The following is a 16,217-nucleotide window of genomic DNA, read 5'->3' as shown; positions in this document are numbered from 1 at the left end:
TTTAGTTATCCACCTTTTTCCTGAACGCGGAAGTCTCGTCTGGCTCATACCGGAAGCCTGTTTTACATTTCTGGGGTCCGGTGTTTATAGTCAAAATTATCGTATGTTCCTAGCTGATAAAGTAATGTTAAACTTGCGAAAATGGCTAAAAAAAAAATGGCTCCATAGTTCCGACACTTCATAGTGTCACATTGACCATCTCTTGACAGTGCCTCACCCGTCAAAGTTTAATGATTGGGCAGATGATATGAAGCCATGGCCCGAGGTTCTCTACAGGGGCGGATTTAGTGATTTGGGGACCTAGGCAAAATATAGGAATGGGGCCCTCATTTCAGTGTTTTAACATCAATATTTAAAATTTCAGCATGTTATTTAGTTTAGCATTAATAATTATAACTATATATCATTTGGATTTTTAGGTGGCCCTTGGCCACTGGGGGCCCAAGGCAGTTCTCTCCCTTTGCCTAGTGCTAAGTCCGTCCTTGGTTAGCTACATAGATATAATTAAATACTTCATTTTCTCTGAAGGTGTTGATGGTGAAGAACTCCGAAATGACAAAAGCACAGACTCGTATAATTACCTGCACAGCAATAAAACAGACCAGGAGACAGGGTGACTTTATTTTTTTGAAAGCAGAGGTAGAGCCCAGTCAGAAAGTTAGCCAGGCTAAACACACAGCTTGGGTAAGTAGGTTTCGCCGCTTGGTAACAGGTGGGCGTTCATATCCCAGATACAGCTCTGGATCAGGGTGAAGTTCGATGGGCTTTTTATACACAAAATGATCAGAGCACATATATACCTACTTTGGGCGGTATTTTAACTCCAACGCTGCAAGGCATGCTCGTCATCAATATTTGGCATAGGATGCAAGGCATACAGCGCCGGACACGAACATAGTTTTCGGGTTTGCTGGTGCTCAAAACAAGTATTTTCCAGGAATTTCTAAAGTTGATTGGTGTTGTTGTGGCAGCCAACGACAGCACAGCTTGACCCTGAGTTCACTGTTTCTTACTAAGACTCAAAATGGTTTCTGTTTAATTAATCCAGTCACTCAGTTTAGCCAGTTTTAATAAGGGTTCCTATAGAGACCAGAACAGGATAACAGTACAATGGAAGTTAGAATCCGTCATGGTGGCGCTAATTGGTTTCTTGGGACAAAGGTGGATATGTCTTTCAGAGTCCATATTTGTGTAGCAGACAACAAACCCAAGTCCATTAAATTCCATTTACGCATACATTTCACCTATAAAATGTCAATAATATTATCCAGAAACTAATCCGCTAAATTCCCTCAGAAACTACTGATCTGCTTGTTACTCATAAGCTGATCAGCTAATATCCTTTACTCAGAAGCTAATCAACTAATATTCTTTGCTTAGGAGCTAATCAGCTAATATTATTTACTCATAAGCTAATCAGCTAATATTATTTTCTTAGAAGCTAATCAGCTTATATTATTTACTCAGTCAGCTAATCAGCTAATATTATTTTCTCAGTCAGCTAATATTCCTTACTCAGAACCTAATCAGCTAATATTCCTTACTCTGAAGCTAATCAGCTTATATTATTTACTCAGACATTAATCATCTAATATTCTTTATTCAGACGCTAATCATATATCACTTACTCAGTCAGCTAGTATTCTTTACTCAGAATTTAATTCAGTGATATTAATTATGCTAAACAGCTAATATTATTTACTCAGAAGCTACATAGCTAATATTATTTACTCAGAAGCTAATTAGCGAATATTGTTTTCTCAGATGCTAATCAGCTAATACAAAATGAAATTCTTCTTGGTTTCATTAATCAGAGTGGCATTCCATCTCATTTTCCATGTGTTACTAATGCTACACTGCTTACTAATGCCTGCAGTCAGTGATTTTCAGACAGTGGTGATTTTTTTTTTCAGCATTAGCATGCCCAGGACAGGATAGGTGAATGGATTATCCAGAGTCACCTCTTAAACAGGGTATTCATTAGATCATTTAAATATTGCAGTAGCCATTTTGGCTCCATAATCAAAAAGCAAGATGAATGTCCCACTTAGGGCCTGCCTTTTTGCCCGAGCCATGGTTTCACGCTGATGTCTCCTGTGTCTGAAGCAGCCCAGAACCAACAAGGGACTTGAAGATTGAGTGTGTTTGTGTGAGCGTTATGACCAAATCCATCACTCCAAGGTTACTCTCAGCTGACAGAAAACACACCAGTCATTAATGTACGCATGGCCTGATAGCCGTCACTTTGTTGTTGCTCAACTGAAAAACACACTCGATACCTTGTTGGCACGGCTTGTAAAATCCTTGGCTGTTTTAAATTAAATAAACGTTGTTATATATTTTAGATACATCAACTAACACAACATTGTAAGCCTCATACAGATTTTCTTTCAATAACAAGTTAAGAAAATGTATTCCGGTAAAGCTAGCCGATCTGTTTCTTTTAGAATTGCCACAAACGTCCATTTTTAATACCTGGCCAACAAATGCCATGTGTTAATTGCTGAGGTCATTCTGCTATGACCAACTAATTTCTCGCACACTCTGAGCCATGACAGTGACATCCATCATATCCATTCGCTCTGATTGGCTGAGAGAGACAGGAAACGGTTCACTACATATTAGCGGTCAATAAAGAATCGATCTGTGAATGCAGAATGAAATGCATGAGTAGCCTACACAGTGTTATTTTTCAAAAATATTGCTGATGTCTCGTGTTTGTGTGTGTGTGTGTGTGTGTGTGTCTGTGTGTGTGTGTGTGTGTGTCTGTGTGTGTGTGTGTGTGTGTGTGTGTGTGTTTTTCCCAAGCAGAAGCTAAGAACATGAGCTCATAACCAATTGCAGTATAGTTTTTGTTGTGGTTTTTACAACAGCTCAATTGAATTTGGCCTAAGCACTGTTGTGTTACTGGTTCCCTCTGGTGGTATAAACCGCAGTTAATTCGCTTGGCACACATGGCTGCCGATGGGTGATGCTATGCCACAGCAGGCAAATATATCACGCACAGTGAGCATCTCCTCGATCACAGAGCTCTTCTTCTTCTGAACTGGTTTCCCTCCTTAACCATGTTCTCTTTACTCATCCTCTCCTTTTTCCCTCCACATACTTTTTCGGCCCAACCCGTCAGGCACTCAGTGAGGAATTGTTATGCTCTGTCATGAGAAATTAATGTTTACACATGTGTAGACAGCAGACACGTGGGAAGCTCAGCATGCTTTCTACAGGAGATCTGCTGCAGATATGCTGATGCAAAGCTACTGCTGAGAGAGAAAGAGAGAGAGTGTTTTCCCTTCAAACACCTTTAATGACACAATTGCTTTCACATTACTTAAATATGTTTCTGTATTTTTGTAGAAATATACCATGCACTAGTCAGACTAAATATTATAAAAGTAACACTTAGTTCAATGTATTAATTTCCCTCTTGTAATTATCAGCTTCTCTGATATATTATCATGAGTCCGTTGATCTAACATCTGCGTTAGATCCTGTGACTTATATGGAATTCTCAGCACCTAAAAGCTGTGGCACGTGCAACTCTTTTCTGAATCCGGCCGCCTGGTGCATTATGCGTGTGCACTGAAGATGTGGACTGGCTGTTAATGCAATTTCCCATTCCATTTTTACTTATATAATGCTTTTAACAATGGACAATTGTCACTGGATATAGCTGGATATAGATTTTGATTTATTTCTAATGAACAAACCAGAGACGGTGGGAAGGAAAGACTCCCTGAGATGACGTGAGGAAGAAACCTTAAGAGGAGCCCGACTCAAAAGGGAACCCATTCTACTGTATCACATCTGGGTGACAGTGGATAGTGAGAAAATAAATCTTTATTCTTCTACTACTGTGTACTACAGACAAGCAGCGCTATTTGTGTAGGAACGATCTTCGGTATAAGCATCAGGGTCATTTTTGATTTCAGTAGTTATTAGGAACTATTTTTAATAGGCATATCCATTCATATTCTTGAATGGCTGCTAGACAGTCTTCCTGGAAATCACTATTAAAACAGTGATCAAACTGTTATATAACTGTACGGCTTGCAGAACACAGTCGCCTCGTATTTAAACACTTCACTGAGCAAAAACGAAGATGCTAGTCAGACACAAATTGTGTTTGATACGAGCAGCAAGCGAACACCACAACTCAGAGCTGAAATGTTAGCCAAAGCCTTTCCACCCTTTCTGTGGACGCAAACAACATTTTTCATCATAACAGGGGGATAAAGACTATGTCTGCATAAAGTCACCCCGCCCCAGGATTAAACTACCTGCTTATTTTCCATGCTCTGTATTAATGCATATAATTAGCTTGTCATACTTTTGAGGTAATTATATTAGTTGTTGCTTTTTAGCCTAGGTAATTGGACTTCCTGGCAATTAAAACAAGGGCCTGGGCAAACACATTGGAGTTTTCATTTTCCCAGTAGGCTAGGTAATGAATTTATAATTGATCCACCACTGTATGTTTAGGCACAATAACAAAAAAGGCTGTCAGTCAACATGTTTGAACATTTAGTGTATTCATTTTTTCCCCTCATGTAAGCAGGTAAGCAAGTACGGAACAGATTTAATCCGGAAAGACAATGTCTTATTGGAGATTTATGGTAATGGTGCCATTTGTTTATTTCACAGTTTAGCTGTAGGTTTTATTCCTACCAAGGGTGGCAGCATACACTCTGTCACAACTGTCATACTGTATACCTTTTCTGTTGTTTTTTTATGTCTGGTATTTTGGTAGATATTTGTTTCTTTGTTAATCTTTACTGTTTACTTTCTCAAGTGCCTTCTATCATGGCGTATGCATTATGCATGTATGTACACGTATGCATTAACACTAAGTGCCGCTGTGGCTGAGGTTTTGCGTACCCTAATTTTAAGCTATCTTATGTGTGTGTGTGTGTGTGTGTGTGTGTGTGTGTGTGTGTGTGTGTGTCTGCGTCTTCCTGTCCCATCTCTCTTTTGTGTAAACGTTAGGGCTGTCTGTCTCACCTGCTGTCTTTCTCCTCAGACAGCATCTGTTGCCTCTCATCTCATCTCATTGATATTCTTTTATTCTCCGTGACCTTCCAGCCTGCAGGGGTGGGGGTGGGGTGGGGGGGTATTCGCCAAGCACCCCTCAACCACCAGCGCTGAAATCAAATTTCAGCTGAAGATGCGTCCTAATGCTTTCTCTTATATTGAATAAATCATATTACTGTCACACATAAGATTGCGCCATAAATGTGCACGAGCAGTAGGAGTTTTATGTTTAAACCGCTTTAAAATCTCTTTTAAAAGTGATTGGAATAAGATAGCCATTGTTGTTAAAGAACAGTAAGCCATTAGAAAGAGAAGAAGCTTTTGTTCTTTCTAACGTAGCTTTATCTGGATTGGCTAAAAGATATTAGAAGTCATCTCAAGATAAAACCGCTCTGATTGAATATAATAAAACGTCAGTGTTGAGGTTTAGCCAGGGGTTAAATTAGGGAGATAAGAAGGAAATGGAGCCCTCCCACATTTCCTTTATGTGAATGACAAGTGTGAATGAAAACATAAATGATAGGATTGTTGTAACAGTGATAATGTGATACAGTTTCATACTCGTTCATATGGAAATGCTTTCTTTTCTTTTCAAGAGTGTAAAACTGTAAAATGCCATTAGTCAAGGCAGTGGTTAACTGCTGTGTATTAGGGATGGGCGATATGGATTTAAAACTTTATCAGGATATATTCTGGTATTTATAGCGATAACGATATCAGTGATGATATAAATATAGAACCATTCACCACTGTTTTTAGCTACAAGTGATAGCTCTGATCTTGAGAGCCTCAGAAACACAAACACTGATCTAAAAGTAAAACTGATTTTCTGTAACCGAACCAGTTCCAGGTTGTAGAAGCAGCTCCTCGTTTAGCGATAAACTCCTCCTCGGCTTCACGTCCGCCTTCCGCCGTACTTTTTTTCTCTCTGCACGTGAGCTGCGAATGAGTCGCGTACCATCTCACACAGAAATACGTCATCAACGATGCTTTATCGTTATTAGCGCAAGAAGACTAATTCTTATTATGGGGAGTATTTCTACCGGTATATCGCAAACCATAAGATATCGCCCGTCCCTACTGTGTATATGTATGTGTGTGCATTTCACTAGGTTAAACTAGGTCAAAAATTGAGAAACAAGAAAAACTGAAAAGCGTAGTTAGAAAAGTGAAGCGTTATATATATCAAAAACACATTCTGAATAATATTCATCAATGCTGTAACAGCAAGCGTGTGATTGAAATATTATACATTTTTCACATGGTGGAAATCTTATGCCTTGCACATAGATAATATTACAGTCTTTAGTGTCTAGTCTGACTAATAGCGGAATTACTGATATGAACACGTCTTGCCGTGCTCAGCCTGTCACACGGCGGCACTTAGTAGCTCATTCGGATTTGAGTCAGCGTCTGAGTGAACACCATCACGGGACAGTAACCTGCACTCGCTCTCTCATTCTGTCTCTGTCCATTTGCTTGTTCACTGAGACTGCCATATCAGTGAGGGGGGACAGCGAACAGTAGGTGCTGCTCATGGAGTAATCTTCAGGGAAAGAGTTAGACAGAGGAGGAGCCTTTCTCCTTTTCCCCATCTGAAGGCATGCGTTATGAGCATAAATCATTTGCTAATTAAGCAGTGTTATTTAATTAAGAACGCCCAGCGCATGGAGATCTCATTAATCACGCCCGATTTAGAGCCGTAGCGTGTCTGTGCCTGGTGGAGAGGGGGATCTTCATGGACCCAGTGACACATGTGCAAAGAGAGGGAGGGGGAGAGAGAGAGAGAGAGAGAGAGAGAGAGAGAAGAGGGAGAGGAGGAGTGAGAGGTTGACTAAGAAGGGTCTGAGTGATGGAGAGAAGGAGATGATAAGGAGGGGGATGATGGAGATGGAAGAAAGAGAACACGTGAGAAATAGAGCAATGAATAGAGCAGAAACAGATGTTGATGAGAGAGAGAAAGAGAGACAGAGTGGGTTTTTTTCACCCACTTTTCTCAGCTAGAGAAAGGAGGGCAAGGTAATGCACTAGAAGAGTCAGCGCTACATTAGTCAGAATCACAGTGTTGGTTCACTCCTGTTTGTTCCCTACATGAGCCACTTGTGTAGCTCTAACAGAACTCATCAGTGCTCGTATTCCGTGGTTTGAAGACCACCACCTCCAGTTCACAATCACTCATTCAGAGATATAGAGATGTATATAGAGTATATAGAAAGAGAGAGATAAACCATATTTTGTCTGCAGTTTATCTCTCCCCCATGCAGGGGCAGCTAGGGGCAGAATGGGTCAAATTTAACAAGGTCACTGGTGCCCTGAAGTGCTGAGCTTAAAATGTCTTGACCTACAAAATCTAAAACCCCATCTGGTGAAGGAATCGTTGTTTCTGCTCCCAGTCCCAAGGTGATAAAAGTAGCCAATGTTTTTTAACTGGTGTAAAGCTGTATTCTTTTTAAAGCACTGTTATACGAAATGGACACCAAATGGACAATTGCTATTGCACAATCGATGGAATTGATTAGCTCGATTGAATTGAATTAACTTTTAATTACTCTTTGACTGCAGCTGATGACTAGGTATATGTGCTGTTATTGTCAGACAGTGGAAAGGCACATGTGTAGTGCAACACAACTACAATTATGATGCTAGATGTGATATGAAAGCATCTTGTGTTCTCTGAGTGTAACTAAACTGGGACCCAGATTCACCCAGGACTACTTCTCCGCACAAAACAGTAGCACTAACTAGGCCAGTGGGCAGGGCCAAAGCAGAAGGAGGCGTGGCTCAGGAGAAGCAATTGTTACCGTGACAACCAGGGTGGGTCCCATGGGAATAGCAGATATACATACATACAGCTAGAGCTATACATCAAGAATGTCAAAGGGTATCTGGGTGAAAAAGTGTGTGTGTGTGTGTGTGTGTGTGTGTGTGTGTGTGTGTCCAAGAAAGAGAGTAATAGTACGTTCACACATACAGCGATTTTATCGCTGCAAGTCACCAGTCGCTGTACTATAAAGTCGCCAGTAGGCGTTCCTACTACTGGTTGCCATAGTAACATGGGTGGCGCAACTAACAGTCCACGTTTGATAACAAACCAGTTTTCTTGCCTCTAAAATGAAACATCCTGGAGGGAGAGCGATCTATTATAAAATTCACCAGTGTATATATGCATCATATCCTACGACATGAAGAGCAGTTTGTGCTCTTTGCCATTGCAGCCATCCTTCTGCGGCAAAAGTGCAAGTGCCAATTAGCTTACTGTAGCTTAGCTTATAAGTTTATCTTAGTGCATTTACGGCAAAATAATAATAATAAAACACTCACTTTTTGTTGTAATTCAGCAAAATCCCGGTGTAGCTCATATCTCAGTAAGTGAGCTTCACCATCAGGGTGTCATTCACTATGTGTTCGATGGTGACCAGAAGCCAGACCGCAGCTCTTAGGCCGTGGCCTCTGTGTTTCCTGGTGTCCGGCTCGGTGCTGCTCGTTCCCGGGCGATGAAGCAACGACACGCCGGACACTTCACTCAAGATAGGAGCTACACTTGGGTATTGCTCGATTGCAACAAAAAGTGAGTGTTTCATTTTTATTTATTTATTTATTTACTTACTTACTTATTTGCTTGCTATAAACCCACTAAGATTCTAAGCTAAGATAAGCTAAGCTAATTGGCTACTGCCATAATGGCACTGCTTCTTCTAGTGAGCACCGGAGGCTACGGATCAAGTGCGCTCTACTGTCTTCACTCCCATTGGTAGTAGCTGCACCAAGTCGCTCCAAATTTGCATAAAGTTAAACTTTTCTCAGCTTTCAGAGTTACTGGACACGCCCACATCTAGTCGCCAATGGTCGCTGTCTCTCATGTCGCCGGAAGTAGCTAGCTCTAGTTGCAAATGAGTGATCTAGGGTCACTTTGTCATTGCGAGTCGCTGTATGTGTGAACCTACCTTAAAGGAGCGACACTATCGCAGTCCACAGGATCCTGAATTACAACCCAATATTCCCATCACAGTATGGGTTTAACAGCAGGGGTTATCATAAATTACATTGTTTCCGCTCTGTTAGCTGTCAGTTTTTATGTTAAACATTTCCCATAAAACTCCTCATGACACTTCTAAATATTGCAGTCTGTCCAAATCCCCTTGGGGAAGAGCAAAAAAAAATCCCTCTGTGTTAATTTATTTTTGATTTGAGTTTAAATATTTAGTGACTAATTGCTTTTCATAAATGGTGTTAAACGCATCTCTGTGCAGTGGCTGATTGGAATTATAAATACAGCAGGTGCCTGTGATAATGAGATATTGATATTCACACTAGGTTCATTCGGACCTGTTCAACTCTGACTTGTTCGTTTTTTTTATTGCATTCATTATGCAGTGGATACTTCATGCTCAGTTTCTGTGCTTCTCTAAAGAGCTTCGAGGAGCCCGGGATCATCGACGAGGGCTTCAGAGATTTTCTGAACCGAGAAGGTATCATGTTGATGGAAAATATTGTTCAACTAGCTGCACTAGGGCTCCATGGAGATCCCTTTCGGTGGAGCATAGAAGAACCCTGAGACACCACATAGCTATTTTAATTGGAAGCCAAGTGATTGGGTTGCATGTTCACCAATGCATTTTCACTAGTGTTACCAGATGGTAATATGCCCCCTTGAAATGAAGTGGAGGATATTTATACTAAATGTAGAGTCCTATCATGTTGTGATGCTATCAAGCAAAGACAATTAACGAGAAGCCTTTAATTACCATAATTCAGTTGATCTCTTCAGCATGTGACTATGCTTCATGAGTGAGAGCTCTGCAGCATCAGGCACCAGGCTCGAGACTGAAGAATTAGCACATGCATATTAATGTGCATGGCTAGAGTCCTCTATGCCCAGGAGCCTATTGTACAAGTGGTGTATGATGTGCTTGGACGGACTACACAAGAATACGTAAGAATCATTTATAATCTTGTCACGACCATGATCTATTGAGGAAAGAGAACGCTCAACTTCTTTTCCCAAGTGAAAAAATGCTAAAGGGTCATAGATTGACTATGCAATTTTTGCAATTTCTCACGGTGCTGGGTCCTCTTTCCAGTAGATCCCCTGTACTGGGCCTGATTTCCATGAACCTAAGCTCTGGAGGTTATAATTAGTGTTAAGGGCCTTAAGCAAAGTGCTACTTTGTATGTGCATCTTAACACACTCCCAAAGGGCTGCCGTGTTGTTGTTTAGTGGATAACCACAACGTTATGGTAATTTCTCTTTCTTTATGCTCACTAGTGGGGTAAACTCATTTCAGCAGGAACCATATGTAATGGGTGGACTTTTGGTCTGCTGTATTGTAAAGAGAGTAGCATTATGACATGATATTATAGCAGTTTATAGCAGGTTCTGATACAGGGATATAGGTTATATTTGCACATTGCTTACTGACTGACTGACTGACTAGTTTTCCATTGTTGAAATGTCACGGGACTCCCGAGTGGCGTCAGAAAAAAGCATTCACCCTGTCATTGGGAGATTGCAAGTTCAAATCCTGACTGGCTGTGCTGTCTGGGTGGAAGGGCTGACATTACTCTCCCCTGTCAATCAAAGCCACTCTAACCAAACTTGGTCATCTGTGAGCTCATGTTTGTTTTAGAGGTCAGTGAGATATGGATTTTTTTAAGCATTACTTACCTATGTTACATTACTTTGCAACGCACTACTCTCGGGCCTCCCAGCCAGCTCCATCAAACCCCTTCAGATGATTCAGAATGCAGCAGCACGCCTTGTCTTCAACCAGCCCACGAGAACCCATGTCACACCCTTCTTCATCTCCATCCACTGACTTCCTGTAGCCGCCCATATCAAATTCAAGACCTTTATGCTCATGTACAAGACCTTGTCTGGAACAGCACCCTCCTACTTCAACACTCTCCTGAAGGCTTATGTTCCCTCACACAATCTGCGATCGATTAATGACTGACGCTTAGTAGTGCCAACTCAGCGTGGCTTAAGGTCCCTTTCCAGAACCTACACACTAACTGTCCCTCAGTGGTGGAATGAACTTCCAACCTCAATCCGGACCACAGAATCTGTCGCTATCTTCAGAAAACAGCTAAAGACCCATCTCTTCCGTGAACACTTAACTAACCCCTGTAAAAAAATAAAAATAAATAAAAAACACCTTACTCTGGCACTTACACCTCTACTCTGCGTACTTTGCTTCTTCATCCATCCATCCATCCATCTTCTACCGCTTACTCCTTCTTCAGGGTCGCGGGGGAACCTGGAGCCTATCCCAGGGTGCATCGGGCACCAGGCGGGGTACAACCTGGACAGGGTGCCAGTCCATCGCAGGGCACAATCACATACACACTCACACACCCATTCATACACCACGGACACTTTAGACACGCCAATCAGCCTACCGTGCATGTCTTTGGACTGGGGGAGGAACCTTTGCTTCTTCTAGAACTCAATTAACAATCTTGTATGGTAACAATACTTGTATTTTTCTCTGCATGATATATCGCTTTGCTTGTATTTCCTCATCTGTAAGTCGCTTTGGATAAAAGCATCTGCTAAATGAATAAATATAAATGTAAATGTATGTTAAAAGATATCTGAATGTGTGCACCACAATGTCAGTACCGGTTTGGAGAAACTCAAAGGGTAAATCAGTTCCTCCTGCACATCTTGTCTGAAACAGGGTTAGCGTAGCAGCAGTGGTATATTTGATAGAGATGGTCAGGTGTTGGCTGAATGCAGTTTTACACTAAATATGCCTGACTCAGATGTCTATGTTGCTCATGCTAAAGACTTTTCCAAGTCCTGCTTTTTTGCTATGGTTAGTTACGGTGATGGGGGGCACGGTGGCTTAATGGTCAGCACGTTTGCCTTGTACCTTCGGGTTGGGGTTCAATTTCCCCCCGTTCTCCCCGTTCTTCAGAGGTTTCCTCCCCCAGTCCAAAGATATTGCCTATTTCTCTTTAAATAAGTCCACTGTGTGTGGTTTGTGTGTGCTTCATGTGTGTGTGTGTGTGTGTGGTAGAGAGAGAGAGATAGACTGAGAGAAACTTAAAAAGTACTTAAAAAGTACTTTGAATTGAATTGAATCGAATTGAGAGAGTGAGCAGGGTTTTTTGAGGAACCGAGGGAAATATTGCGCTGATGTTTCGGCACACAGAACTTCCTTCATTAGACCACTTGAATTGGTACTGCATTAAAATTTCAGCCTTTATGAATAAGTCAAAATCCCAGGCTTTAATCACGTGGTACGGGGTAGACAAATTTTAAGGGAGATCTTTTCGAAAAATGCTCCACCACTTGCTAGAAGCCTGTTTGCCGTTTAAGTGTGACGCAGGGACATGGACAGAGTGCTTCAGATTTATCGATCAGAATATGTGTCCTCGGTGAAGGACTCCCCATGGGATTGTTATAGTGACTGGCGGTGTTCCAGATCCAGAAGATGTTCTAAAGTGTCTTAACATTGTGACAAATCTGCATCCTAATCACGCAGGTTTTATGCACAAGCAAAGTGTGCTGATCAGCATCCATACCTCTTGCGTCTATTCATTCCTAAACAATGGAATAGAGATGCACTTAACACACCATGCATACCTAACGACAGACACCGATGGCAGTTTGCCAGCTGTTTGATGCAAAACGGTGTTTGTACAGTGAGTCACATGAATGAATAAAGAGAAAATGAGTGTGGTGTAAGGTGTGTTGTTGAATAATAATCACATTGCCAGCTCTTTCTTTAATGGCTGAGTGGATGTAATGCTCTGCTATGGGGAGGAAATGTCAGCTAATGGAAACAGGAAGGGACAGATAATTGGCATTCATTAAGATGAGAGCCCGTTAAAGCAGTCTGTGTTCGTTAATAGGATAATGACATTAGTACTTTAGCGCTGGGAGCGATACAGGAGGATGCAGGATCAGCGGCGTTCCTTCCGTCATCTTCAGCACATCCATGGAACCGCAAGTTCCCTGTCTCTGGTTATTTTCAGGTTAATTTTATTAGTTCTTGTCTTCTAATGGCCAAGATTAAGGGTGGAGTGTTTTGTTCTGTGTGATTGTGAACTCAACTAAAGAGGCAATGTCTGATTCTACACTTGAAATGTTTGGGTTTTTTCTTTTTCTTTTTGTGTGTGGAGGAAAATGGAAAGCGATCAAGTGTGACAGCCAACATCATGACACTTCATGACTGTTTGTGGCCTTTTTTCCATGTACTTTTCATAAATCTTCTATATTCCTCACCTCCTCTCCCTCCCTGTGTCTGCAGCGCTCACATGGTCACGGAGTACATGGGCATAAGGAATGAGAGCTTTATGAAAATGGCTGCCGTTGGTACGTGGATGGGAGACTTTGTGACTGCGTGGATGGTAAGCTGGTTTTCAATTACACTGTATTTTGCTCAATAAACATAAACATAATATTACATGCCAGATCACATAAAACATTGCAGTTGCTTTGAAAGCCAACCTAGCACACTTTCCAATGTTCTTCTAGTGGAATAACTGGGTGTTGCTGATGAGATTTTGCACTCTGATGGGCGATGTGAACATTATCCGAAGCAGCTGGCCCGTATCTAAAGGATACGGGATTTATGCATTGTGCTGCTGCCACATGATTGGATGATTAGATAATTGCATGAATGAGTAGGTGTAAAGGTGTTCCTAATAAAGGGCTCTGTGAGTGTAGGATGGCTTTCACTGCACTTAAATCATCACATTGTGTACAATTAACCTGGATTATATATAGAGGTGCAGCTCAAAAAATTTGAATATCGTGGAACTTTCATATATTCTAGATTCATTACACATAAAGTGAAATATTTCAAGTCTTTTTTTGTTTTAATTTTGATGATTACGGCTTACAGTTCATGGAAATCAAAAATCCAGTATCTCAAAATATTAGAATAAAGAATTTATAATACAGAAATATCGACCTTCTGAAAAGTATGTTCATTTATGCACTCAATACTTGGTCTTGGCTCCTTTTGCACGAATTCCTGCATCAATGCGGCATGGCATGGAGGCAATCAGCCTGTGGCACTGCTGAGGTGTTCTGGAAGCCCAGGTTGCTTTGATAGCGGCCTTCAGCTCGTCTGTATTGTTGGGTCTGGTGTCTCTCATAGATTCTCTATGGGGTTCAGGTCAGGCGAGTCGGCTGGCCAATCAAGCACAGTAATACCATGGTCAGCAAACCAGTTACCAGTAGTTTTAGCACTGTGGGAAGGTGACAAGTCCTGCTGGAAAAGGAAATCAGCATGTCCATAAAGCTTGTCAGCAGATGGAAGCATGAAGTGCTCTAAAATCTCCTGATAGATGCTGCATTGATTCTCGACTTGAGAAAACACAACCAACTGCCAACACCAGCAGATGACATGGCACCCAAATCATCACTGACGGTGGAAACTTCACACTGGACTTCAAGCTATGTGGATTCTGTGCCTCTCCACTCTTCCTGCAGACTCTGGCACCTTGATTTCCAAATGAAATGCACAATTTACTTTCATCTTCCCCATGATTGTGATTATGTGTACTGAATCAGACTGAGAGATTAAAGGCTCAGGAAACCTTTGCAGGTGTTTTGAGCTCATTATCTTCTCAGGTTGACATTTCTGTATTATAAATTCTTTATTTTAATGTTTTGCGATACCGGATTTTTGATTTCCATGAGCTGTAAGCCGTAATCATCAAGATTAAAACAAAAAAAAAGGCTTTAATATTTCACTTTATGTGTAATGAATCTAGAATATAAGAAAGTTCCACTTTTTGAATTAAATTGCAGGAAAAAATAACATTTCCACGATATTCTAATTTTTTGAGATGCACTTGTAAACTTATACCATGCATTTATAATCTAATGACAGTTATGCAAAACCATCAGATCATGTGTCAGAATTATTTCTACATTCACTTCAATTTTTATTTCTTGTTTAATAGGGGAAAAAGTTTTTAAATATATATTCACTTATGTATTTCAGTGAAGAAAGTACTAGCTCCTTCTTATACCATGAAATCAGAAGAACTCAAGAAAAAAAAGCATGTTTAATGAGATTTATACTTGATCACAAGCAAGAGTCACACACAAGCGTGCCATGCCCATGTCTCCTGTCTTGTCTCAGCTGGGTTAGGGATCCTGGGGGACAGAAATGTCTTTAGAGGATGAGTAGCCCCATCAGTTTGGGCTGTTTATGTGTGTGTCCGTGTGACAGTGTGTTTGTGTATGCATAAATGTGTAGGTGTGTGGGTGTGGATGGGCTCAGCTTTGACAACCCTATGCTGCCTACATTACATTAGTATGCCTGACAGGAAGGGAGAGAAAAGAGTTAGAGGAAGAGTGAGAGATACAGTGAGAGAGAGAAGAGAAAGAGCAAACAGCCTCTGAAAGTGCTGAATCGAAACGTTACAAGGTTTTTTTCGTTCTATTAATTCAGCACAGCTCTTTCTTAACGACCTCCCTTTCTCCTCTGTGGGGTTTTGCCTTTTTTTATTTGGGTGGGGTGGGGGGTGGTATGTGTCATGGCCCAAGGAGGGGTACACACACACAGGCGGTTTCACACTGTTGGCCATAGCACAGAGATTTGATGCCAGTCTCTCCCCAGTCAGGAGACATGCTGTGCTCTTGCCTCAGGGCACACTAATCTATCGACACGCTAACCTTGGACAAAATGTGTCATCCTGAAAAGGCCAGATTTGCATAGAAAAAGAGAGAAGCAGAGGGAGACAGGACCGGAGAGGATAGAGAGGCGGCTGAGTTTAATTACTTTTACTGATTCCTCACGGGTGATATTTTTTCCCAAACAGCAGTAAACTCTGACAGCAAAAGCGTGCTCCGACTATGAAATCCGTCTACGGGGAACTCGATTGTCTGACTTTTAGAAAAAAGCAAGAGGGAAAACAATGAATTAAAAAGTACTGTCAGTTATATTATGTCTCTGTTTGCTAACATTCCTATGGTGGATGCACCAAAATAATAGTTGATTTATTTTCTGTCTTGATTTCTTCCATATATCCATCTGCTGATTTCAGTGCTTAAGAATTAAAAAATGCAATGGCCCAAATTTGAAATCCAACATGGTTCTGCTGCTTTTATATGCCAATATTTGAAGCTGCATACAGTATATTTAAAGAAGTTAACAGCACAGGAAAGATAATGGTGTGTATCCATATCCATGTCAGTGTAAGGCAAGAGCATGACTTGTACC

At 41.1% G+C, this 16,217-nt stretch overlaps 1 protein-coding gene across 3 annotated transcripts in view; it reads left to right on the top strand.

Moving 5' to 3' along the window:
- The window catches only part of tmem117 (transmembrane protein 117), a 50,595-nt gene that overhangs the window by 22,022 nt on the left and 12,356 nt on the right, over positions 1–16,217 (top strand). For all 3 annotated transcript variants that reach the window (XM_017485755.3, XM_017485754.3, XM_053685522.1), the window contains exon 4: positions 13,287–13,386. In XM_017485755.3, coding sequence (XP_017341244.1) covers positions 13,287–13,386 — 100 coding nt within the window. The remainder of the gene's footprint in view (positions 1–13,286; positions 13,387–16,217) is intronic.

The sequence above is a fragment of the Ictalurus punctatus genome, chromosome 14, assembly GCF_001660625.3.
Source record: "Ictalurus punctatus breed USDA103 chromosome 14, Coco_2.0, whole genome shotgun sequence".
Taxonomy (NCBI): Eukaryota; Metazoa; Chordata; class Actinopteri; order Siluriformes; family Ictaluridae; genus Ictalurus; species Ictalurus punctatus.
This window is presented reverse-complemented; position numbering and strand designations above follow the sequence as displayed.